This window comes from Taudactylus pleione, unplaced genomic scaffold, assembly GCF_031769625.1.
Source record: "Taudactylus pleione unplaced genomic scaffold, aTauple2 ptg000270l, whole genome shotgun sequence".
NCBI classification, from domain to species: Eukaryota; Metazoa; Chordata; class Amphibia; order Anura; family Myobatrachidae; genus Taudactylus; species Taudactylus pleione.
In genome coordinates this window covers 10,806,668-10,834,494 of record NW_028284672.1, presented here as the reverse complement: position 1 = coordinate 10,834,494, position 27,827 = coordinate 10,806,668, and the positions used below count along the sequence as shown (strand labels likewise).

At 44.3% G+C, this 27,827-nt stretch overlaps 1 protein-coding gene across 1 annotated transcript; it reads right to left on the bottom strand.

The window, feature by feature from the left end:
- Window positions 1-17,694: 17,694 nt before the first annotated feature.
- Window positions 17,695-27,586, bottom strand: LOC148513790 (uncharacterized). The gene is made up of 3 exons (XM_088481425.1): window positions 27,566-27,586; window positions 25,593-25,674; window positions 17,695-18,313 (listed from the first exon to the last, which is right to left on the bottom strand). Exon 3 carries the CDS (start codon window positions 18,306-18,308, stop codon window positions 17,787-17,789), a length of 522 nt encoding a protein of 173 aa, XP_088337551.1. The 5' UTR covers window positions 18,309-18,313; window positions 25,593-25,674; window positions 27,566-27,586; the 3' UTR covers window positions 17,695-17,786.
- Between the last annotated feature and the right edge of the window lie 241 nt (window positions 27,587-27,827).

Sequence of the window (27,827 nt, the reverse complement as noted above, 5' to 3'; positions counted from 1 at the left end):
GGCAAGATTTATTGGAAAACAAAAGATCACTGAAAATCAGGGACCATGTTGTGGTGAACGGCAGACCACAAGATGGCCAATACACAACTTATGGTAACACATATAGGCAAACACATCTTACTCGTACAGCTCCACCTCAGGAGAAATGGGATAAGGTTCGTTGCCGTGCATGTTTAAAGTACAGACATATACAACGTAATTGTCCACAAGGGGCACACAGAGAGTATGTAAATAACCTGGGCAATAATAACGGATTCAAAAAGAAGCCTTATTATAACAGACAGATAGAAGACCCAACTTATGTTAACCCACATGCTCAAACACAGATGCAGCCCATAGACCAGATGCAAAAATGCATTGCACTGGTGGGTACGCACACAGGACAAGGAGAAGAACCGACCCATGTGCAACCACATACATTGGGACCTCTAAAAAAACAAACACAGAAATGCCTAGAGCATGTGAATAACTGCACAGTACAAAAGGCAGCGATAGCAGTTCCCACATCAGATGTCCCTACTGGAAGTCTTGTGCAACTAGATTGATGGTTAGGGGTCCCTAAGGATCTGACTCCAATTTGTGATCTCATATTGGATTCCTCAGGAGACCCCATATAATGGCTAGAATAAAAAACAAATTATTGAGATTCATGCTTGACACTGGAGCAGAAATTTCAATCACCAATGTTGAACATGATTTACATCCAGATTGCCCTCAGTGTATGGTGATTAGATTTGATCACCAACAAGGGAGGGTGAAAGCCCATAGAATTGACGAAGTCACTTTAGAAATCAGCAATGACCTCACATTAAAAAGCCCAATGTGGTATTACTCTGGTTCTGATAACATCATTGTAACTAATGTAATGACACAGTATGGGTGGATCTTAGATTTAGTGAATTGCATGTTGTGGAGAGGCCCGAGAAACTGAAAGGTCTGTGTGATAAAGCAACATCACCTAGGACCACCATAAATTCAATTGATGACACTGCTAATATGGTAGTACACAAATGGCCAGAGATCTCTCACAATAGAGACCTTGAACCAATTGTGAACCAATATCCAGAACTATGGGCCCAAGGAAAAAATTACTATGGAAAGATGGTTGATGTCGAAGTGGACATACAAGGTCCAGATCCACCACCTCAACGTCATAGAATCAGTTATAGAAGCTGTGACTGATTTAGAGTCAAGGGGAGTGGTCATAAAGGGGAATTCCAAGTGCAATAATCCTCTATGGCCTGATAAAAAGAAAGAGACAAATACCTGGAGACTTACCATTGATCTCAGAGTTTTAAATAAGTACACCCCAATGTCAGCAGAAGTGGTTGCAGAAACACCAGACATAATGGCAAGAATAAATGGCAAAAGCCAAGTATTCTCTACCATTAATGTAGCCAATGGTTTCTTCTCAATATCATTGACAGAAAGCTGCCGTTACAAATTTGCATTCACTGTGCAAGATACTCAATACATATTTTGTGCTTTTCCCCAAGGATTACACAGCAGACCCCATATTTTCATCAGGCACTAGCAAAAGTGTTGTGCATTTTCACAACCAGATTGCCTGTTGCAATGTGTGGATGATTCACTCCTCCATACAGAAACTATGGAGGAGCACTTGACTCTTCTACAGGAATTGTTAGGCCTCTTTTTCATGCAGGGGTCAAATTGAGTCCTCATAAGGCAAACCTAGCTAGGTCAGAGGTCATATTCCTAGGGGTTAAGATTTCTCATGGGACAAAAGGTATAATGGCTGCCCGTATTGAAGCAATAGTCAAGTTTCCCAGGCCTGGCACTCTACAAGACTTACACAAGTTCTTGGGTGTTGCAAACTTCATGAGGGAGTTCATAGATGATTTTGCATAAAAGCAAAGCCCTATTTGAGCTGCTAAGAGGTGAGGAATCTTCATTAAAAGACTGGGCAGAAACACAGGAAGTGGCATTTTCTACCCTGAAAAGAGATCTTTCCTGTGCCCCAGTGCTAGCCACTCCACACCCAGAAGGTGAAATGGCCATTCAGGCCCATGCTGGCCCAGAGTCTATATCAGTGGTCCTGCAACAACAAGTAGGATCTGTGAGTAGACCACTAGGGTATTTCTCAAGACTCCTTTCACCAGTTGAAAGAGGTTTTGATGAGTGTGCATAGCAACTTGCAGCCATTCATTATGCTGTCAAAGTGACTGAGCATATTGTAGGGTTCAGGCAGCTCAATGTGCAAACACCACACTCTCCATTTACCCTCCTACTCCGGGACACGCTTCCTGGAGTCTCTCAACAGGGGTTTGGGAGGTGGATAATTGACCTCAGTGGAAGACATATCAAAATCTGTCACAAGGCTAAGTAAGTCCTTTCCCAGTTGTTAAACTCAACTGGAACAGAGCATGGTTGTGGTCAAGTAACACATTCCTTTACAACACCATTCTTTAGACAAGTAGTGCACCCTGATGACAGAATCATCTTTGTTGATGGGTCATGCTTTCATCTGGATGGGTTATATGTGACAAGTTATGCAGTCTTGGATGAGACCACAGGAACTCAGAGTCCGGGTAGACTCCCAGGTCACCTGTCAACCCAACTTGTTGAATTGGAGGAAGTGATGGAAGCAATCTTCCTCCATCCCCCAGGGAGACACACTATATATAGTGACAGCTCATATATAGTGAGGTCTCTCACATTACATTTTTAGACTTGGCAAAAATGTGGATTCGTGGACAGCCAGAATAAACCTCTGTTTCAGTTTTAAAGGAACTTTGGGAATGGGGTAAGACCCATCCTGATGATGCAGCAATCATCAAAGTGCCTGCACACCAAAAAGGGAGCGATCCCCTATTCTTGGGTAATAATGCAGCAGATGAAGCAGCAAAAATGGCAGCAGTATCTGGGATATTTCAGTATCCGGATGCTGAAACTTTGCCCTCAGTCCAGGTGGCAGTATGTAGAAAAGTCCCTTGAAGAAGGACCGGTGTCATTTGAAGAGGAACAGGCAAAAGACTCTGTTCTTATGACTCACAGAATTTCACCACAAGATCCCTGGTCTATCACACAGGGTATACTGTGCCACTCACTAGGAGAAGGATTAGAACCTCTCCCTGCAGTACCCTCACATCTTCAAGTGGAACTGACAAGGCTCAATCATCAGCTCCTTGGACATCCTGGCCGGGATAAACTTTTCTCTCTTTTAAAGAGCAAATTATACTGGTCAGGAATGTTCAAAACAGTAGAAAATGTTACCCAACAATGTTTGGTGTGTGCCCAAATCAACCCTCTGGCACCATCTCTTAAACCAGTGTTAAAGCATGTGCCTCATGTAGAGGGGTCCTGGTCAACCTTACAAATAGACTTCATAGGACCTCTACCAGCTGGCGGCCAAAATTGTTGCTATGGCTTGGTAGTAGTTGTCGTGTTCTCAAAGTGGGTAAAAGCCATTCCTACAGTGAATGACTCAGCGGCCACTACAGCACGGGTTCCATGGGAACAGATTTTGTCATGCTGGGGTATCCCTAGGAGCATAGAATGTGATCGAGGAACCCATTTCACTGGCAAGGTCATGAAAGCCCTTTGTGAACTTCTGGGTATAAAGCAGCACTTCCATGTTTCTTATAATCCCCAATCGGCAGGGATCGTGAAACGAATAAATTGGACCATCAAGGCCTGGTTAGCCAAGGCACTGTTACAGAAGGGCTCTTCTTGGGTAACAGCCTTACCTGCAATACTCATGGGTATTAGGGCTACAGAAGCATCTACCACAGGGATCACTCCGTTTGAGCTCATGACAGGTCGCAAAATGCCACTTTGTTTCCCTAATGAGCCACAATTGTCAAATCCCATTAAAAACGCTGTCACGAGCGATATGTTCCTGCAACAGGTGCAAGATAATATCACGGGACTATTGCCTTATACAGTTATGCGGCTGCATAAACCCTATCTACAGGGGGAGACACCTATGCCCTCTGTAAGTGATTTAGTAATGGTTAAAGTTTTCCATAAAGCAGGTCCTTGGGATGCAAACTGGGAAGGGCCATATCAAGTTCTTGAAGGGTGATACTATGCTAAAAGTACAAAGACCATTGACAGCAAAAAAATTATCTTGAAGGAGACGCAAGGTATTCTGGGTACATATTGATCAGGTGAAAACCACATGGAGTTCACAATCTTTATTGAAAAAAACAAAACCCAAGGAAACATTTTTAGTTTTTACTATTTTGGATATAACAATTTGTAAATAAGTTTTTGAAGGAAATCTGTATAATCATATTTTTTTTTCTACTACAGTCCAATGAGAACAGGTTGTTTATAAATGGTCTAATATTGAAAATGGTTCCACAGGATGATTAGTTGATTGGGTACACCTAGTTTGTGCATTCGGAAATGGATAGGAAGAAGTTATTGACATACCTGCATTATGTATACTAACATTTCTTTCTATTTTCACAGTACATCGAAAATCAGGCTAAAGTGGATCAAAGAGCCCAAGACGTCTGATTCTCCTTGCCAATTAATACATAGATTATTGACAGGAGAAAAAGGGGTGGTGTTATATGACTATTTGAGTGATGAAAATTTAGGACTTCCCAGATTAGGGATATTTTTGGAGATTTTTTATTGGAAATGTAAAAAAATGAGAAAAGCAAAGGCATTGTAAGAACCTGAATGCTACCTAGTGGAGAAAACAATGTAAAGTTCAGTCTATAACTCTCGCAAAGGTTAATGATGTGTGATTTTTGGAAACTCCAATATGGAGCAGACAGTTATAAATTATCATAGTGGGTGGGGAGGGACAGCTAATGCTCAGAGAATCTGTTTTTTGTCCATATAGGGAAATCAAGTCAACAACAGGATATCTGAAGACTGCAGGCAGATCGGATGGAAGAGAGGACATCAGATTTGGTAGGAAAGGTGGAGACATTCAAAAGTACTGATATCTCTTAATTTCTTATTTAGATGCTGATGAGGCCCAGCTGTAGACAGATGATATTTCTGGCAGATGACTGCATGGACCCTAAGATGATCGGACGGACAACAGATAGGAAGGCCTTGAACACACATGATCCAAAACAGATGTCTAAGATGACTACACCCCAGAAGTCCTCCTCACCTCATTTGGTGAAGAAGATGACATCAAAGAAACAACTAGAGACTTTTAGTTTGAAATGATGATGGACATTAGGAAAGGGCCTGCTGCTTACATAGGAAGATTTTTTTTGTTTTTGCATAAATACCTATGTCGTAGGAGAGAAACGCTGCTTCTCAACTCTTTCATTACATCTTACTTTGAACTGCAAAATGCACATTGCCATAATTCCCCTTCTTTTATCAGATGTTAAAATGGTGACATAATATAAATATGTCAGTTTATCTGTTGAGAACAGGCAACTGCCATCAGAGGGACTTGTTATAGGAGAATTCTATTCCAACCTCTATCTTTTCCCAAAGCCCTCTCTCCCAACCCCCTCATTTCTCTGCTCAGCCAGCTGAAAAGACCACTTGTTTCACACACACACATTTGATCAGAAGAAGCAGATCACTATCCCTGTTTCCTATGTCAGGTTACAGCCAGAATTTTATAAGTGAAGGAACAAAGACTGTGAGCACACATGTGTTGAGACTGCTGAATGAGAAGGTTCTAAAGGTGGGTACACACTATACAGATATATCTGCAGATCGAGCGATCTGCAGATATATCTGCAGATGATGGTCGTTCATACACACTGAACGGCCATCATCTGTCTGGCTGCAGGTCCTGGCCACCAGGGGGCATGTCGGGGGTGTGTCACGGTGACGACGTTCACCAACATATTGCGGGTACACACTGGCCAACGGGCAGCAGATATATTGGCCGATCAATTGATCGGCCAATATATCTCTGTGTGTACCCAGCATAAGTCATGCCTGTGATCTCCAAGAACATAAGTATCATTATTTATATATATATATATATATATATATATATGTATATATAAAATGTGTAAACTATTTTGAGCGTGTAATTGAATATATATTGTTCTGTAGTTAATTGTAGCAGGGATATATAAGTACTGTGTAATCCTGCTTTGATTAACTAATATTATACAGAGAACTCTGTTTGTTTGACGTTATTTCATGTGTTGATAGGACTTATATAGTGGAGACTAGGATTTAAAAAGCAAGGAACAGTATAAGGAATTTATGAGAATATAACTATCCCTTAACAGCAATCATTAGACTCTTCTTCACAGTCAGACTGCGTGCATCACAGTCAGACTGCGTGCATAATCGCTATTTCAATCGCAAGAGCGATCCTTGCTGAATCAGGTCCAATTTTTTATATTTTAAGTGGCGAATACAACAAAATTCCTCCAGACTTATCAAGACAATGGAACGTTGATTTTGATAGCCCAAAAGTATGTTTTATCACCGACCTGGTAGACTTATAAGCATCATTGTACTTGCGCTCAGCTGGAGAATTGGTAAAGAGACAGCGGAGTCAGTAACCAGGAGCAACACCCATAGCCAAAGTCACCTATTGGGGTGAAAATAATCCAGCAGTCAATAACAGATAGGGATAACTTTGCACAGGGGGGTACTATAAATAAACACATTTACCCAACAGTCAACCCTTTGGCTTTTGTCCAGCCTCTAATTTGTCATGAAGGGATGACTGGCTGAGGAAAAAAGCATTGTGACATGAGCCAGGGTAGCCGACTACAACACTCATGATTTTGAGTTTTGCATCACAAACCACCTGCACATTTGTAGAATGGGCATGGTGCCAATTTAAATAGACGTGCACCCTGGCCCTATGTAAAACGCTACCTTGAATACATGCCAGTGTGACTCCTGGCTAGGAAAGCAGATTGAGGTGTTTATCAGATGCTCTAATGCTGCCATACCCTGGATTCAGGTATCTTGAGAATGTTGACTGGGATATCCTGAGAACTCTACCAGTTATAGACTGGAAGTTTTCAGTGGCAAAAAAGTGCAACACACTCAAAAGCTTATGCAGTCCTGAGACATCCTGTCTTAGGGTTATTGTCAAGGTTGACTTGGTCATACAGATGGATTATGTTGGAACGATTGAGCCGGAACATCTGTATGACCTCGCCATCGACCAGTGCGTTCAGGTTCAAATGGCCCCTAACAAAAGTGGCCTGCACAGCCTCTGTGGTACCTGCATAACCTCCTTGAGCCTGCTCAGTTTTTTGCTCCTGGGTCCTTCCAGCCTGTTGGTAGAGCCTCTGGTATCCCAGCCATATGCAAGACACAGCTGTGCTCACAAGGGGGCATATTCAATTAGCCGCGAAAAGTCGGCAGCTTTTCGCATGCTGAACTTTTTGCCGTCATCGCTGGTTTTACCAGCGGAAAAGTTTTGCGCGCATCGCTGCTTATCGCCCTATTCAATTCCAAAGGATGCATAAACGGGACCCGGCGAAACTTAAACAGGCGAAAAGTGCTGTCAGTTTTGGGGAAATCAGCCTGATGCCCCCCAAAAGATGCACTAACATTGGGGATCACTACAGGTGACCCCAACTAGCCCTACTGAAGGTATTTGGGGTGCTTAAATGCTCTCAATAGCTGCTATTTAGCATCTTTGCATAAGTGGTGAAGAATGGCATTAAGCAATATTTTTTCATCAAAATAACTAGTCCCAGCCAATTTGGGGTACATGAAAATGACCCCCCTGGAGTCTATTTCGCTAGTTTTTAAGTTTGTCTCCCAGCTTTGGTCTTTTTTGCCTCATTTTTCAAAGTCATATTTTGGGGTGTTAAGTTTTTTAAAACTTTTTTTGACAGTTTACCTTTGGGGGGCTGTCCCAAGGCTGCAGAGGGGTTCCCGCAAATTTGCACCCCTAAACCCCCAAACTGCACTTTTTTTCAACTGCTTTGAAAGGCGAATCTTTTCCACAGATTCCAATGCATTGACTTTCTGCACTGGCGAAAAGTCTTTGGAATTGAATACGGGATAAGTTTTCGCCTGACAAAATGACGTCACTGGCAAAAACTTTTCGCAGAAAACAGCTTATCGTGGCTAATTGAATATGCCCTGCTATTATTGTTCTCACAACATAATGCAGGTGTATTATGCCTTATTCTAGGCTTTCTGAGAGTGTGCTAATTATCTTTAACTTGAAACACATGCAAACACTTTGTAAACACTAAGTTAATTTGAAGAGCGTTTTCTATCTCCCCGAGTTTTACTAGCATCTTCAGAACACGCACCTGCCAAGCAGGTCTATTTGTTTTGAGATTTTACATCAGAGTTTCGTTTGTTCTCAGGCGAGTTTTCAAACTCGAATGTTGGTAAATTTCTAAGTTGTATTTAGGAGCTGATTCAGAGCCGCTCGCTAGATGCGATTGCTCACACAATGTGTATGCAAATTGTCTAGGCAGTGCAATCACACAGCAATGCATTAGCACGCCCAGTATTTCTTAGAGAGCGATCACCTAGTGTATGCAGACACCCACCAGCCTGTCTTAAGACGCCCACTTGTGCACGTCATGTCCAGGAAGTGTATGCAACCATCGGGTAACATCGGATGCGATCGCAGCCCTTCAGGTTGACCGTACCTTGTCGCAAGCATTGCGAGCACTTCAGTGTAAAAACAAGCCAGGTGACATGTACTATGATGCTGTCTTATAATTATGCACACCTCTAAAATGCCGTTGAGATGCTCAGGCACGCCTGCGTTTGCACCTCCACTCCCCCGTTTTTAATGGCCAGCCCCTGTTGCCACCTACAAACAGCTTCCCCTATCACTCACACTGCTGGGCTGTCTATGTGCAGCGATCAAACGCATTGCGGACTTTCGCTAAGCTATGCGCACGTGCCCTGTGATGCATACGCATGCGCACAATACATACCATCGGCAGCAGCGAGCGTTTGCATCTTAACGAGCAGGTCTGAATGAGCTCCTTATTCCACGGAAAGTACTGTTGAGTTTGGCCGATTGTGTGTTGAATCGAGATTGCATTATCACTCGAAATTTTGCAACTCGATAGAGAAATCTCTCCCGAGTTTTACTTTACTAAATTTCCGAGTTGGTGAAAATGGTTAAACTCACCCGAGATTGCAATATCGACCAAACCCAAATCTTAGTAAATTTACCCCAGTAAAAGTGGTGACACACATTGCAAATCCTGAATCCATTCTTTCCATCTCTTTCTTCCCTATCCAGATGTCTGGTTATTTATAATAATGTTGGTTTTATAATGCCGATTATTTGTGCAATGTTTCAGCTTATTGATATTTTTACCAACAATGTGTTATAATATTGTGTGAATTTCACTTCAAGTGTCAGATGCACTGAGTAAGGACACTTGTTTAAATAATCTGAACTAATAGGGCAGATTTGTTCTTAGTATTGAAGATGGTTTGTCTAATCGTCAGCAATTAACTTTATATTTAAGATTAATTTATCTGTTCATAAGAAACCAATGTGTTAGGATAATAACAGTTGTCATACACTCTGCAGTAGACTCTATGGGGGTGATTCAATTGGGGACAAGGTTTAGCGAGTTAAAAAACCTTGCATCCAATTTTGGATTACCGTGAGTATGCACACTCCCGATTCCCGCTCCAACCAATTAAAAAAAACTGGTTGCTGGGTTTTCAGAGCTGAAAACCCTGCAGTGTGTAAAAAAAAAACCCCATAATACTCACCTGTCCAGACGTCTCAATTGGTCTCCACAGTGGCCTTCACTCCATCTTGTCATAGGGGAGCGGGCTGCTGGAAGTCCCGTGGGCTGCTTGACTGCACCCGGGGCTCCTGGGAGGTGCAAGGGTTACTGGCAGATTTATTTCTTCCAGCATCGCCTACAGGGGGGCATACACTCACACGAGGAGGGGGGGTCACTGTCACCCACACTGGGGGTCACTCACACACTCATACACACTTACAAACATTTGCAAATCATACACGCATTCACATACTCACCCTGCTACAGAAGACCGGGCTCCTGACGTTGAATGCAGAAGACACCGCTTTGGGTATTTAAGGACTAATTTAGATAATTGGAAACTTCCAATTGCTTAATTAGTACTCAGGGGTGTGCCCCTGGGGTCCCAGAGCAAGTCCTGCTGATTTTTCCTAAAATTAACGATTTTAAGAAATATCAGACTTGCTCTGGAGGTGCGAGAAAAAAGACTCGTTGAATTCTATAGAAATCACAGCATGCCATTTTCAGTCCCCTAAATGAATAGCAAAACCCCAAGGCTGCTGGAAAAACTCAGCAGTACAAGGTTTTTTGCATTTCAATTGGATTCTTTCCTATAAATCATGTTCTAAGCGCTATCCAAACACAGTTCGACAATTTTAAACAATTATAACATCCAGCTTCACACATATGTGTCAGTTCTAATAAAATATTGCACTGTTATAATCTATTCATGATTCAATTAACTCAGTCTTTGGTATGTTCGACAAGAACTAGCCTAACCCTAACCCTCCCCTCCCACAGCCTAACCCTAACCGCCCCCCCCAGCAGCTTAACCCTAACCCTAATGCCTAACCCTAAACCAGCCCTCCCCCTAAACCTAATACTTACTGTTCTGGATGCCGACGGTCAGGATTCCAACTTATGTCTGGATTCTGGCGCTGGTATTATGAGCACCGGCATCCCGACTGCCGGGATGGTGACTATATCCCCTAACGGTGCATGGTTTCCATTTCTCCTATTTGCTGCACAGGTTTATTAATTACTGGCTGACACATTTAAATGGATCCACAGGTGGAGTTAATTATTTCACTTGTAAGGAGACCTGGAAAACATGCACTGTTAGTGCTCCCTGAGGAATGAGTTTAGGAAACACTGGTCTAGACTATCATTTGGTTTTTGGTTTTGAGTGTGATAAAAGCACAGGGATGTATTAACCTGCTAAATTTGGTGAAAGGTATAGTCATTTATATTATACTAGCTAGCAACCCACCCCGGCTTCACACGGGAGCAATTTCATCTTGCCACAGCCCCCTGCTTGTCATAACAATCTACACCATGTCACCACAGTCCCCTGCAACTCACTACTGCCCCCTGCATTTCACCACAACATCCTATATTTTGCCACAGCCCCTTGCATCTCATCACAGGCCCCTGATTCTCACTCCTGATACTGGTTCTTACAACAGCCCCCTGCATCACCACAGCCCCTTGCATCTCATCACAACCTCCTGCTTCTCACTCCTGCCTCCTGCATCTCACCAGTGTCATCACAACCCCCACTGCTGCTGCCCTGCAGCTGGCTAGGGCCCGGCCACTGGGATGTGCTGGGAAGGGCAGGAGGATCATGGATGAGAGATTGGTATTGCAGCTACTGTAAGCATTATCAGCAGCAGCATGTCCCCGGGGCTGGGGTACCTGTGCATATTTCTGCAGCCTCCATGTGCACCCCTCCCCAGCTGCCAAACATGGCGATGAGCAATGTCCTCTTTGCACAATGTACCCTGTATTTTCTGGGTTTTCTGTTGAGCTTCCTCACTATGCTGGAGAGGGAGCACCTCACGGTGGAGGAGTGGTGGTCTGCAGGTTCAGCGTAGGGATGGATATCAGAATCTGATGGTGAGTCCCTCATCTCTCTAGGCTGTTGCTAAGAAACAGGGCACATTGCTATCTCTGATTGGCTCTCACTGTCTCAGAGAGTCAATCAGACCACAGCCCTCGACCCTACAGCAGGAACGTTTAGTCACTCATGGATCATTATATTACATGGTTCATTATAACGAATTAACCTTCATTTTAATATCTGTGGTCAGTGTTATTATAAACTTTTTGATTCAGGAACTCTGGGTCAGCTATATATCCCTTGAATGTTTGGTTTTGTTACTTATACCCCTTTTCCACCTAAATTCCGGGTCTGACCCGGAGTTGGAACAAAGTTCCTATCCGGATCAGACCCGGAATTTTGCCGGCGCCGACTCGGGATATTCCCGAGCCAGCGCCGCTCACACCGCAGTCGGGTCTGCATAGACCCGGCTTTTGCGGAGTGAAAGTGATAGCTTGGAGATTACGTCATCTCCAAGCGCCACTGAAGCCGGTGGCGCTGTTCTCATAGCAGGGTTTCACGGGCTACGCTCCCCTTTTACACCAGGGAGCTGCCCGGGTTAACCCTTCAAAAACCCGGGCTTTAGCTCCGGTGTAAAAGAAGTATTACCTAGTTATGTAATTTTGAATAAGGGATCTTCATATTTTTGCTGTGAATTATTTTAATTGTGAATATTTGCATTGTGTATCAATAATGTGATTCTAACGTATATTTAATACAATTTTAACTGATATTTATGAGTTATATAGTTTTTTATCTCTTGTTTCTCTGCAAACCAGTTTTTTCAGGTATACTTTTCAAAATGTTGGGAGCACCACTAACCCAGTGCCATGTAATGGTGGATCTTACTGGTGGTTTGACAACTATTTAAATTATTGTTCCATAAGTGTGGACTTGGAATTCTATGTTAGCATAAAAATATGTTAACCTAAGGGGTATACTTACTAAAGGCCAATTCCAATAGATTTTAATTGGTTTTAATCAATTTCAAATCAATCTAAATTGATGTTGTGTTTCTGGGGCTAAATCACACATTTACTAACACTTAAAAAACAAATAAAAAATTGTCTGTTAGTAAATGTGTGATTTAGCTACCGAAACACAACATCAATTTAGATAGTTTTGAAATCAACCTTTAGTAAATTTACCCATGTGTCTGTGGCATCTGCTATAACATGCCCTGTGACTTCCCACTCAGCAAAGAGGGGTGGTGATAAGTACGGAACTGTTGGAGTGTATGTGGTATCACCTTCTCATCTCTGGCGCAGTGCCTCCCTGCCAGGGGTTGATGCAGGAGACCCCTCGCATCAATAACCAAGCCTCACTTATACTGTAGAACCACACATAAACATACTCATTACAAAACACACATTGTGGTATATTTTGTTAATGTGGAAGCGGTGGCTTTTTCATGGATAGGTATATAGGTAAATTATCACTATGTGGACAATTGTAAATAACATTTGTGAATACAGTGTAAATAATAATTATTAAAGGCACTGGTTAAATTAATCAACAGATAACTTCTCTAGTATTTAGCTCTTATCAGAATAATGGCTCTCATTCCTTAAGTTATTCACACGAACTCACAGATCAATGCTTACCAAGTGAAGATCTCGCTAAATTATTCTAATAAAATTGTAATTAACGTGCTAACAATTTGTAACATTATTGATTGTTGGAAGAGGTGGTGCACTTTACAAGTGGTAACCCAGGATACTTGTAGTGTTGGTGAATGAGTGATGTTAACCTCAAATATTATTTGCGGCATTCTAATCTGTTGAGTAAAATTGCAGTATATCAGCATCTAAACAAGATTAATGGAAATATGCAAACACATACATTGTGACCACACACCATTGCTGAGAAGTGAATTCCCCATTTTTTTAATTATGCAGACTTCTGTCACCTTGGATAATGAGACTCCTCTCCAGTTTCTAGTATTTAGCTCTTATCAGAATGATGGCTCTCATTCCTTAGGTCATTCACATGAACTCACAGATCAATGCTTACCAAGTGAAGATCTCGCTAAATTATTCTAATAAAATTGTAATTAACGTGCTAACAATTTGTAACATTATTGATTGTTGGAAGAGGTGGTGCACTTAACAAGTGGTAACCCAGGATACTTGTAGTGTTGGTGAATGAGTGATGTTAACCTCAAATATTATTTGCGGCATTCTAATCTGTTGAGTAAAATTGCAGTATATCAGCATCTAAACAAGATTAATGGAAATATGCAAATACATACATTGTGACCACACACCATTGCTGAGAAGTGAATTCCCCATTTTTTAATTATGCAGACTTCTGTCACCTTAGATAATGAGACTCCTCTCCAGTTTCTCAATCTTCTCTGTATGAGTTCTCCAAAGGTTCCTTCCTGTAATGGTTCCTTCCAACCACTCTTTTCCCAATTGACAATTGCCACCTTACTTACATCCCCTGCCTCACAAATGCAACCTGCAGCCCCCCCCCCCAGTAAAATCCACCACTTCCAGTAAGCCCACACTCTGTGCACTAGCAGACTTCACATCGGAAACCCTTTATTTTTCTAAATACACACTGTACTCTCAGTCCCATGGGGAGGTGCTTTCTCCCCTTGGGTCTGTCCCTCACAACTGCCATTAGCAGACAGTGCTTCCAATGGGAAACCACTTCTGCTGCTAGTACTCCAACATTACCTGGCTCCTAGGGGCTGCAGGCGATGCAGTCGCTAGAAGACGGATTTTGTGTGCATGCACATTTATTCCTCTTCCCTGTCAGATTTTTCACACATGCACAATAGATACAAAGGCCGACTCCATTCAAGCCAGTGGTGCCAATGTGATATGCAGCTCCCCTGACTAAAGAAATAAGAGCCAACACTATTAGCAACCATTTATGGTTTGCTGGCACTGGTCAAAGGTTTTTCAATGATGCTCTGAAACTGCCAACCATCAGTATCGGAACCTTCTACCCTAGACCACCCACATGTGAGGAAGGGCCTAAGGGTCTCATTCAGACCCGCTCGTGAGCGCAGGACGCTCGTAAGCGGGTCGATGGTCCCCGAATGCGCATGTGCACGACGGAGGCTGCTCCGTCGTGCGCATGCGCGAGACCCGGCGAGCGACGGGGTAGCCGTCGCTCGGGGTCTCGCACCAAAGGTGGCGTGCTGTCGATGGTGAGTGACAGCACGCCCCCTTTGGAGGGCGTTCCGGTGGCGTGGCTGCCAGACGGAGGCGTTCCCATGGGAGCGCCTAGCGTCTGGGTCCGGCCCCACTGACATCACTAGTGATGTCAGTGGGAGTGATTTTGGCTCTGATAGAGCGAAAATCACTCCAGGGCTTGCGGCAGCGAGACCGTACCACAGGGTCTTGTCGCAAGCCCGATGGTCGCGATGGTCTTGACCATCGCGACCATCATCATGGACTCTCGCATAAGCTGTGGGTGGTAACCCACAGCTATGCGAGCATCCAAGAGGCCGCTCCATTTTTAGGTAGGAGGGCCCTGATTCAGAGCGAGTGCTCTGGTCAGAGCGTCCGGCTCTGAATCAGGCCCTAAGTCCTTATTAGATTAACAACTATAACCATTTCTGACATAAATGGGTGGGGTTATTTCATTTATAAGATACGGCTGCCCAGTATAAATAGGACTACTTTGTTGCTTTGCATCCATACTCTAAGGGTCTATGTACTAAGCCTTGGAGAAAGATAAAGTGGATTGAAGTAAAGTACCAACCAATCAGCTCCTAATTGTTTTTATCAAACACAGGTCCTGATTCAGAGGCGCTCGCTATTTGCGAGCGCTCGCTCTGAATCAGGGCGGACCACCCACAGCTTGTGCGGGCGATGGTCACGATAATCGCGACCATCGGGCTTGCGACGAGACCCTTGTGGTAGGGTCTCGTCCACAGCAAGCCCCAGTGAACTTCCTGCTCTAATAGAGCAGGAAGTTCACTACTCACACGACCATCGACCCGCTTGCGAGCACTTAGCACTCGCGAGCGGGTCTGAATCAGGCCCACAGTCTGTAAAGTGTCAGTTAGGAGCTGATTGGTTGGTACTTTATCTCCATCCACTTTATGTCTCTCCGAGGCTTTGTACATAGACCTCTTACTCTCATCTGTGATATATATGCCCACTGTGTACTTGTTTCTTTGTGCCTGCTGCTGTGTTCCTGAATGCAATGTACCTGCTGCTATGTGATTCATACACCTCTGACAATAAAAGTATAAAAGTATAAAATATAACTTGTACAATAATCTGCTCATAAAGTTACAAAATGTATATATTTTGTGGGAACTTTATTGCACATTTGTCTGTATTGTCTTGAAGCTGACTTGGTGAGCTTGTTGTAAATAATATTGTATTGGCTTTGCCTTTTAAATGATTGCCACTTCAAAACTGCGGCCAGAATCTTGCCAATGCCTTTAAGTCGCAGACTATTACATTCCCCCTCTAGGTCTCTTCCTATACTTACTTAGGGGGTCATTCAGACCCGCTCGCGAGCAAAGGACGCTCGCAAGCGGGTCGATGTTTCCCCACTGCACATGCGCACGACGGAGGGAGCCAAGCTGTCGCTCCGGGTCTTGCACCAAAGGGGGCGTGGCGGCCAGACGGAGGTGTTCCCATGGGAACGCCTACCTTCTGAAGCCGGCCCCACTGACATCACTAGTGATGTCAGTGGGAGTGATTTTGGCTCTGATAGAGCCAAAATCACTCCAGGGCTTGTGGCAGGGAGACCCTACCGCAGGGTCTCCATTGCAAGTCCGATGGTCGCGATGGTCAAGACCATCGCGACCATCATCATGGCCGCTCGCATATGCTGTGGGTGGTCACCCACAGCTATATGAGCGGCCAGGAGGCCGCTCCATTTTCATGGAGGAGGGCCCTGATTCAGAGCGAGCGCTCTGGTCAGAGCGTCCGGCTCTGAATCAGGCCCTTAGTGAGACAAAACAGTTCAGATGCACATGCATCATGTAAAGGAGAAAAATTAAAGAAATTATTAAAAATAGGGCAGCATGCCATCCTCTCAGATCCTTAACCAGACCCATTGATTGATGACCTGGAATGGTTTTAACTAGAACACTCCTGTCCAATAATTACACCCTCCTCCCCTTAAATCCAGTGTGTTTCCATTTCCCAGTTATCAAACAGAAACAAGCTCTCTCCCCATTCTGTGTTATACCCCTTTCAGACATCTCGAGATTCCCGGGAATTTGGCCTGCCTCAGCCAAATTCCCGGGTAGCCGTGTCTGTCTGAAAGGTACCTACCCGGGAACATGTTCCCGGGTAGCCACCCCTGCAATCGACCAGGGTTTTTCCCGGGACTTAAGTCCTGGGAAATTACCCTGCTTCTGTCTGAATGGTGCTACCCGGGAATTTACTACTCCGGGGCAGCACCAAGCAGCTTTTACATGTAGTTGACAGCGCAGAGCATCCTATAGGATGCTCAGCGCTGCTGCTTTGAGCTGACAGCGCAGAGCGTCCTATAGGACACTCAGCACTGCTGCTTTGAGTTGGCAGCACAGAGCGTCCTATAGGATGCTCAGCGCTGCCACTCACCACCCCCAGCGCCGGCCGGCTATGCCACAGTGCCAAAATAATAATAATAAAAAAAAAAAATCTGCATTATGATTGGCCGGCTTCCGGCTGCTGAATGATGACATCATCATCATCAGCCAGAGAGTGGATAGGCTAGGAGGAGCAGACGGCAGAGAAGAGGCAGGTAAGCAGAAAAACCCTGCTCTTGTCTGAAAGGGGTCTACCTGGGAATTTCCCGGGTAGACACTGTAATGTGAAAGGGGGGTCTCGACCAAATACCCGGGAATTTGAACAGGAGAAATTCCCGGGTCTGAGCAGGAAATTTCCTGGGTTGTATATCTGAAAGGGGTATTATTCACATGTGCTTGAGAGTGCTCCCTATTACCTGGAACAGGCTACAGTAACGCTGTCCCAGTGAGCATACTTTGGTTTTAGTTTTCAGAAAAATATTTCATCATCAAGTCCCAAACCACTCCATCCTTCAAACTACAATTTATTCCTAGCTATTTATCTGTAGTCATTGCATATATAATAACAGGTTGCTTATAAGATGTGAATAAAGGTTGGGACGCGTTTAAGCATCAGTGACATACACACTATGAATTATTCCCCTTATGAAACCCTTTTAATGAGTCAAGTGACACAAGTGGGCAAAACATGTTTAATACGTGCATTCAAGTGACAGATCAAGCTTAAGAGGTGCAAAACAAGGACAATGTAGAACAAATCCTTCTTGGCAGTAGGTGATTATTCATCGTCTGTGTACTCCGAAAGCAGTTTATGAAGATATTTATGTACAGACAATGGTGGGACTTTAGCAAATCCCACCACTTTTATCCTTTCAGGGTCCCAGATGCAGTCTTCCTCTAATCCACTGTTAACCATGCCACAGTATTCGGGTACCCAGGCAGTATCAAACCCCTCTTTGTGCCATTTTTTCTGCAGTGGATGGTCTTGGTAATCTATTTTCTTTACTCTACCTACATTCACTCTCAGTTTAAGAATGACCTGATCCCAATGATCACCCAGAGGATACCGTGCAGCTTTGTCTATATCTCTGCTAACGTAGATACCTTTCCCTAACATTCCATCTTGTGATCTCTGAAACCCATTCTCAATGATTTGAGTGGCTGCGGCTAAGGTAGTGCCATGGTACATAACATAGATCCTGTTATTTTTTGGCTTAGCATTACTAGAAAGAGTAATTTCATGAAAGTTTGGCAAGGTCTCCTCTTCCCAAATATCATCATCATCATATCCAGAGGCCATGTTCCCTATAAACAAACATATGTATTAGCATTGTAACTGATGGGAATGTATGGAATGATATTTATGTACGCTAACAATTGGGTTTTTTTTTCAACAAAGATGCCTATATCATGTTGCTGTTAATGTATTAGGGGTCTATTCATCATCCCTTATTTTCTATAAAAGTGGGTGAAAATTAGAGATGTGCCTGGGCCCCTGTGTTTTGGTTTTGGATCCAGATTACTCTTTGATCGCGATTCAATTCAAAGCGATGCTGAATAGCCCTGGGAGGGAGCTCCCGGGAGCTATTCTGTGTGCTGTTTGGTCCGACTAAAGTATTTTTTCTGAGAAATCCGACTAAAGTGCCGCCCATACGGTAGAGAATGCCAGTTCTCGCGACCAGGGCTGCCATCAGAAATTGTGGGGCCCGCTACTGATAAAATAGGTAGCCCCCGTCCCGAGGTATGCTGCAGATAATGTGCCATGGATAACGTGGGTGGAGCATCAATTGGTGCGCAAACCAGTTAAAAAATTATCAAAGTTTGAAATGTGGGGGCACTTGTTAGGGAAGGGTGTTTGGACTACTGGGGGCAAAGGGCAAGGAAGGTTGGCTGAACTGGGTGAGGGGCAGGGCAGGCAGGCTGGACTAGGGGGGGTACAGGACTGTGGCAGGACAGGGAAGACAGGCTGGCGGGGCAGGACAGGGAAGACAGGCTGGCTGGACTGGGGGAGTGCAGGGAAGGCTGGCTGGGCTGGGGCAGGGCAGGGAATACAAGCTGGCTGAACGCCACTGATCGGCCAAGCCGGCCTGGGGGGAGAAGCAGTCGGCAGGGGAGCAGAGTCAGCTAGGGCAGATAGGGCTGCGGACAAAAAGCAGGAAGGTAATGTCTTTTTTCCTGCTGTTATCAGTTTCTGCAGGTAGGACACAAAATGCTTCTCTCTTCTATATAAATATCATTCCTGCACAGCCCTTGGGGGCTGCAAGGATAGGTAAGGAGAACTGAAAAGGTGGGGAAATCAGTGATTTTGTCACACTTTTAATGTAACTAAATACAGAGAAAATAAAAGTATGGCTTTCTCCAGCTAAAATGCTGGAGAAAAGCCATATCTTTGTTTATAAATTAGACCCATATAACATGTGATTCATACATCTGCATAGGTGATTCCTATGCAATGCAACAATATCCACATAAAGTATGAAATACACATTACTATTCTAATATTCCTAATGTGACTGCATTTGCATTTTAATTAACATATTCTGCTTGGGAAAGAAAAAAAACTAAGGCCCTCATTCAGAACCGTACGCTCTGAGCAGAGCGCACGCTCTGAATGAGGGCCGCCCTCCATAATTATGGAGCGTCCTCCTGGACGCTCGTATAGCTGTGGGTCACCACCCACAGCCTATACGAGCGTGCAGTTTGATGGCCGCGATGGTCTTGACCATCGCGACCATCGCCACTGCGAGCCGGAGCCTGCGATTGAGTTTTCCAACCGCAAGGCCCGGAGTGATTTTGGCTCTATCAGTCCTTCGCTCGTCGCGTCTGTGCGCATGCGCAGTGCACAACATCGACCCACTTGCGAGCGGACAGCCGCTTGCGAGTGGGTCTGAATCAGGCCCTAACTTTCCTGTGTGCTCCCAGTAACCAGTTGGTGGTAATAAATGGAAACCTGAATATCAAGGTCTGAAACCTAGGGACTTCATATGAGGGGCCGTTAGCACCAGGACCATCATACAGTCAGGTCAGTAGTATACTGTAATCAGGAGCAGGGAGTCCCACCTCACCTTTACGTAGCTCAGTCTGCCAGCAGTGAACAGAGACTTTGCAGTATGGGCCTGATTCAGAGCCGGACAGTGTCTGAACGAGCGCCCGCTCTGAATCAGGGCGTTTTTTGTTGCGGCCTCTTGACTGATCGCATAACTGTGGGTGACCACCCACAGCTTATGCGAGCGGCCATGATGATGGTCGCGATGGTCAAGAACATCGCAACCATCGGGTTTGCGACGAGACCCTTGCAGTAAGGTCTCGTTGCCGCAAGCCCCAGTGGACTTCCTGCTCTATTAGAGCAGGAAGTCCACCTACTGACATCACGAGTGATGTCAGTAGGGCCGCCCACAAACGGCAGGCGTTTCTGCAGGAACGCCTCCGTTTGCTCAGCCACCCCTCTTCCCCACCTTCCAAACGGGGCAGCTGTCAATCAACGTCGACAGCTGCACGTTTTGGATGCGAGCGCTGGAGCGAGTGCTTTTTGCACTCGCTCCGGGGCTCGCGCACGCACAGTGCGCCCACGCCACGCGTGCGCACTGGGCCACCATCGACTCGCTTGCGAGCGCATAGCGCTCGTGAGTGGGTCTGAATCAGGCCCTGTGTGCGTTCAGTGCTACACATTTACACAGGACCGGCGCTAGGCTTCCCAGCACAGCCGAGCCCCTTCCCTCCCCCTGAGCGCTTGCCCAATAGCGCCAGGAGGAGGGTGGCAGGCGGGCTTATGCTGTGCATAACACACAAATCGCCGTCAGCGCTGGTGGCGATGTGTGTGTTAATCAGCAGCCAATGAGAGTCAGACGACTCTCATTGGCTGCGGCTGCTACTGCACACACATCACCGCCGAGCGGCAGAGATGTGTGTGTGAATCAGCAGCCAGTGAGAGTCAGACAGACTCTCATTGGTTTCAGCGCCCACTGCAAGAGCTGGGCTGGAGCTCACTCATGAGCTCCGCCCTCCAGCTCATGCAGTGGGAGAGGCGTCATGACGTCTCTCCCATAATGCTGAGCGCGCCAGCTTGGGAAGACTGACTGAGCGGGAGCGGTTTCCGGAGCCGGAGCGTGGATTCAGGTAAGTGTATTTTTTTTTTTAATGTGTCTGCACTACTGGGGGCACAACGGGGGAGGGGGTGGCTACTACTGGCGGCACCATTACTGGGGGGGGACCTCTACTCGGGGTGGGGCACTTCTGGTGTCTACTACTGGGGGGGCTACTACTGGGCGCACTTCTACTGGGGACTACTACTGGGGTGGGAAACTACTACTGGGGGCACTATATACGGTGCTTCCTACTAGGGGCACTGCACTGGAGGGAACACTACTGGGGGCAATAATAGGAAGTACCACTACAGGGGGCACTGTATAAGGGGCACTGGATAGGGGTGATCACTACTGGGGGTCTGCATAAGGGGGACCACTACTGGGGGCACTTCATAGGGGGGACCACTACAGGGGGCACTATATAAGGGGGAACACTACTGGGGGCACTTCATAGGGGGGACCACTACAGGGGGCACTATATAAGGGGGAACACTACTGGGGGCACTTCATAGGGGGGACCACTACAGGGGGCACTAAATAGGGAGGACAACTACAGTGGGCACTGTATAGGGGGGATCACTACTGGGGGCCTGCATAAGGGGGACCACTACTGGGGACACTGCATAGGGGGGACTACTACTGGGGGCACTATAAAAAGGGCACTGCATAAGGAGGGTACCACTACTGGGGGCACTGCATTGTGGGGACTGCTACTGGGGGCACTATATAAGGGGCACTGCATAAGGGGGAACACTACTGGGGGCACTTCATAGGGGGGACCACTACATGGGGAACTGCATTCAGGGGGACCACTACTGGGGCAATGAATAAGGGGAACTACTGGGGGTACTGTATAAGGGGCACTACTATGGGCCTGCATAAGAGGGACCACAACTGGGGACATTGCATACTGGGGGTACTGTATAAGGGGCACTACTGGAGTTAAGGTGGATATGGATAGGAATGTTCTGAGTGATGATAAAGGGGGGGTGTCATGTTGACACACCCCATTTTTAAGTGACCATGCCCATTTTTTGGTGCGCGCACAAGGCAGGCTCCATTTTCAAATTTGCCCTGGGCTCCAAATACCCTAGTTACGCCACTGCTCTGAATTGCATCGTGGCCATTGTGTTTTGGTTTTGGTTTGGGATCTGTATCTAAAAATTAAAAAATTAAAAAAACAAGTAAAATCATGTAACTTGGACATATTTACATGCAATCCAAACTATACAAGAAACAGAGATATCTTGCACAGGACAATAACAGTTGTAGAGATAGATGGAAACCAACTTCTGGTGTAAATTAAGAACTTAAAAAGTCTCTGTTGACTCAAATTGGTGGTGCTCCCCTGGGTTAACTACAGTACTTTAACATACTAAAAAGAAATTGTTGCATCAAAGAGAATGCTACAAAAACAGAAAGAACCCTTGGTGGGGGCACTACTTGGATATTCCAAAGATATGGCTACAGCGAGAAAGTGGACAAATTGTGTGTATACTAAACTGTAACTTTTATTTTATTATGTTTAAATTGAGAGAAAAAAAACAATAAAAAAAATATATAAACAAAAAAATTTAAAAATAGATATTTTTTTTTACAGTAATTACCTACAATCACGTAGGGAGTATATACTCAATTGAGACTCATTAATGTGACTCACAGTTACTGTTCTCTCCTGAAATGAGAAATGATGTAATTCATCAAGTTCTGAAAAATTATTTTTTAAGAACTTGTGTTACTGTACGCTCTTCTGAGAGCCCCAGATAGTTTCACAGCAGCTGGTGCAGCAGAGGGATCTATTCAGATCTCTCCAGCTGTCTCTACTTACCACTGGCGGCTTCTGTGCTTGGCTGCAGCTGGAGCTCGTGCTACAGACAGCGGCAGGGTTAGCGGGGAGTGCGGAGGCTGGGACAGACACTGGCACAGGGGGGTGGTTACAGACAGTGTCGGGCTTAGAGGGAGGACAAACACTGATGGTGGGGGGGCTACAATTCTGAGCGGGAAGAAGGGTGTCTGTGGTGACAGACAGTGGAGGGGTTAGCAGGGTGGGGGTGTACAGATGCCAGGGGCGGAATAAATGTTAGGCACGTGCTGTGTGAGGAAATCCTTACGGACAAATCAGCTGTAGGGGTAAAAGTATCACAATTCCGAAAAATTGGCTCCACAAAAAGAGCAGCTTTTCGGAAGTGATACTTTGTTAATGAGACACGATGAATCCTCCGAAAGGTTTTTTAAAATCACAGCGAGTTTAAAACATAATTATCGCTAGTAATAATTATGTAATGATGAATAGGCCCCTTAGACATTGTAGTACAATGTAAAGATGAACACTTGTTTTAATTCAGATTTTCACTTACATTTAATTTTTTTTTGTTTTCTACACTTTTAGACCAAACAGATAACTTCTGTCTCTCCAACTCTGCAACTATAAGCACCAGCATTCAGAATGACTGTTATGATATTAATGGACGAACCAGTCAGCATTTCAAATGACTCCTTCTATAAGTTATGTGGAGGCACTTCTAACAATCTTAAGCAGCTGTTGTTTTAACGGGGGGCCCATATTAAGATACATTTGAATGAATGAACTCATAATGATGCAATCTAATAGTAATAAATTGCAGCAAAATTCATAAAATAAAACACAAATAGTATACAAATATATTATGTAAATATACAAAAATGTTAATGAAATTTTTAATAAGACTATCCATGTTAGGTGTATATATTAATTATTTTTAAATTATTTCTCACAATAAAATATTATTATCAAAGCTATCATTAAACTCTGTGGGGCAGATTTACTATGCCATGGTTTTTTAAAGTCACTGGTGATCGGATAGATTTCAAATGTTAAAAGCAATTGATTCTAGACAAGCCTGATTTACAGTAATATTAATTACTATTGACCTTTGAAATCCATTGGTCAAAGCTGCTGATCATTATGGCGCAGTAAATCAACCCCCACATGTACAAAAGTGGAGAGTTAGGTTTAGGCACCCCAGGGGGAGTTAGAATTAGGCTTCGGGAGGGGAGGGTTAGAGTTCGGCACCACCGGGAGGGAGGTTAGGGTTAGTCACTTACCAGGAGGGTTAGGGTGCGGGGTAGGCAGGGTTAGTGTTAGGGTACAGGATAGAAGGGTGAGGGTTAGGGGGTGAATAGGGCAGGGGAACACTACTTACCATTCCCCTGACGGGATTGTAGGCATCGGGATGCCGCTGTCAGTCTATTGACAGCCGGCATCCCAACTGTTGGTTATCATACCGATTCCTATAATAGGTCTCTCATTTCCTTAATAGGCTAATTTATCCCCCTCCCCTTTTTTGTCAAATGAGATGCTTTCATTATTACAAACCTCATATAATTGTAGTAAGCATTATGTGCTTCAGAGACAAGTCTATATAAAGTATGTTTTTTATGTTTGATTTGTCTTTCATGCTAATAGATAACGTTCTTTGAAGTGTCAGGTCATACACTCCACATATTGTAAACTACATGCAGGATATATATAACATACTGTGGGCGGGATGTATCACATTGCTGAAGCCAGAAAGGCTCCGCTGGGTCCTCATTGCCGGCAATGGGGACCGTATCGCTCTACTGATACAGTGACAAACAGCGGTAATCTTAGTTTTACCGCTGTTTGTTGAATACTGAAAGGAGGACATAGCCCCTTTAGCGAGCCGAGTGCTAAAGGGATTATGGGCCCGATTCTGACCCGGTCGCTAAGCTGCGTTCGCACGCAGCAGTCAGGGGATGGGTATGCAAATCCCGTGATCGCACGGCCTGGCTTCAGGACACCCACTATGTCTTAGCGTGCGGTGGCAGTGAGATCGCAAGCCAGTCAAATGGCGCCCCTGTTCCCTTCACAGCACGTCATCTCCAGGAAGTGTATTTAACAATCGGTAACATCGAGTACCATCGACGGCATACGCAGTGCTTGTGGTTGATCCTACCCTACCGCAAGCACTGCGAGTGCTTCAGTCTAAAAAAAGCCAGATGACGTGTAAAATGACGCAGCCTTGTAATTATGCACTCCCATAAAACGCCATTTTGACGCTCAGACACCCCTGCGTTCGCACCACCACTCCCCCGTTTTCAAGGACCTTCCCCTGTCACCACCCACAAACAGCACATTCTGTCACTCAAAGTAGCGGGCCGTCTGTGTACATCGAGCGATCGCTTCCCGAACGCATAGACTGGCTTGTGCATGCACATATTGCCACATGCGCAGACGCGTGACAATCGGCCATAGCGTACGAACGCAGCCTAGCGACCAGGTCTGAATCAGGCCCTATGTCTCGTTGCTAAATTAGGTCCTTGGTGTCAAAAAATATAATCTGAATTGCATGTGCCTGAACATGGCTGCAAATAAACACTTAATTAGTGAGTAATTTTTTTTACATGTTTTTGGTTTCTTTTGTTTTTAAACGTATATTTTGAGAGGACACAGTATTGAAAACATTAATTTAGTTACCACTAGTAAAAAAAATACTTACTGTGTGTTTCTGTGCAGTGACAAATTCCAATGTATGATATATATCTCACAGTTCAGTCACAATACCAATTTCCACCTTGAGCCTACAAAAACAAAATATTTAAAACACATAGGCCCTCATTCAGAGCCACTCGCTAGCGGCAGTACGCTCGTTCCGAGCGATGTTCGCACATCTGCGCATGCGTACGGTTTTTAGTACGCATGCGCGAACCAGTCAGTGCGGCCGAAAATCGTTGGTACGCAATATAGCGAGGGCCTGCAATTTTGAGTGACAGAATGAGGCGTATGTGGGTGGTAACAGGGGAAGGTGCTTGAAAACGGGGAGTGGAGATCCGAACGCAGGCGTGCTTAAAGGTCAAAACGGGCGTTTTAAGGGAGTGCATAATTAATACAGCAGCGTCATTGACCACGTTACTTGGTTTTTTTTAACTCAGAACTGCTCGCAAAATAGCGGTTGAAAACACCAACCACAAGAATAGCGAGCAGTTCATACGCTGTACGATGTACTCGATTAATCTAATAAATAGCGGACATGACGTATGGTGCGTGCGGCCAGGGGGCGTTTTTATCAAATAAACGAGCGTATGTTTTGCTCGCTCGTTCAGACTTAGAGGTGGGAACAGACTGCAATTTGCGAACGGATCATTTGAATAGCCACCCCTTGTTTTTGAACGAACGACCACAAATAGCGAACGGCTGTGAATCAGGCCCATAATTCACAAACAGGTCTGATTTCCATGCCTTTAGTTTTAATATATAAATGTATTACATTTTATAATTCTATAATTACTGGCCTATTGTTGGTATTAGTGACTTACAGATTACTGTCAAAGTATAGGTAACTGAGGGAAACAAATGGTGCCACGAATGTGATTTTGTTGATTATTAAAGCAATTAACTTCCCATCATACTTAGGGCCAGATATAAAAATGCTGAGCAGTTTCCCAAACCTTTGTCAGGCATGGCTAGAGAGGGTGACTGGCAGATGTTTACTAATGCTTCACAATAAACAGTCATTTAGTAAACGTTGCAAGTGAGTTACAGGAACAGGCACCAAAGGGTATATTTAAAGGTTGATTTTAATTGATTTAAAATAGATGATAAATCAGTCAACATCGATGATGTGTTTCTGGGGCTATATCACAGATTTACTAATACTTAAAAAAACAAATAAAAAATCGTCCGTTAGTAAATGTGTGATTTAGCCCCAGAAACACAATATCGATGTTGATTGATTTTCATAGATTTTCATTGATTTTAAATACTGTATGTGGAAAAACAAAAGCATTGACCCCTCCCCCCCATTTTTAATACAGGACCAAAATTCTGTCCCTTTCCTGCATTGGTGACCGTTGCTTTCGTAGGACTAAATATATGGCAACATTTGAAAATATACAGTCTTCTTTGAGCATTATAATAATAGATTATTAGACAGATGGTGCAGCTATGCACTCAGTCATATCAGCAACATTCAATGCAGACGTGAATCATCGGAATCCCAAGCTTTGCACATCCATGATTTTACTACTGTAACTTGGGGAGTTATATACATTATTGTTTTCATTTTACAGAAGTTTGTTTTAAATGTCATTGGTGTTGAAGAAACATCAACCGTCTATTATGTAAATATTCCTATTTGACGAGAATCTCCCTCTCACTGGTGCAGAGAGAAGGACATAAGAAGCTACTTTATCATTACACTGACTAAGGAATCCACCATAACTGGAAATGAGGGGAGTTATACCTGTTACTCACCTTACAAGACATACTCAGTACTACAGAAAAGCTGAAATCAATGTTGTCCAAGATACTGTTATTTCATATTTGAAAACATCCATTTAAAATACAGTAGCAACGTAATGTAATAAATTAACACTATGTTTTTCAATATCTACATTATCACTAATAGGAGGAAATTATTATAAGCTTATGTCCTTTGGTTTAGCCCTGAATGAAGTATTGGAATGTACTCACCAGACTGATCACATATGCAGCAGCACACTGAGAGCAGTGACATAACACAGAGGTTTATAAACAACTACAGTACCTGGCAGTGGCTAAGTTTCGTTTCTGTGAATCAGCAACTATAATACTTTATCACCCTTACATCCATAGGCAGTGTTAGAAGGCTGGGCTTGGGGCTGTAGCACGATTCTGGATATCAGTTATTATAATGTGCAATTTCCTACATTTACACTCCAGGGGCTGGATGCACCAATTGAATATCGCAGCAAAT

Excerpts from the sequence above, each read along its gene's own strand:
- LOC148513790 (XM_088481425.1), bottom strand. The coding sequence starts at position 18,308 with ATGGCCTCTGGATATGATGATGATGATATTTGGGAAGAGGAGACCTTG.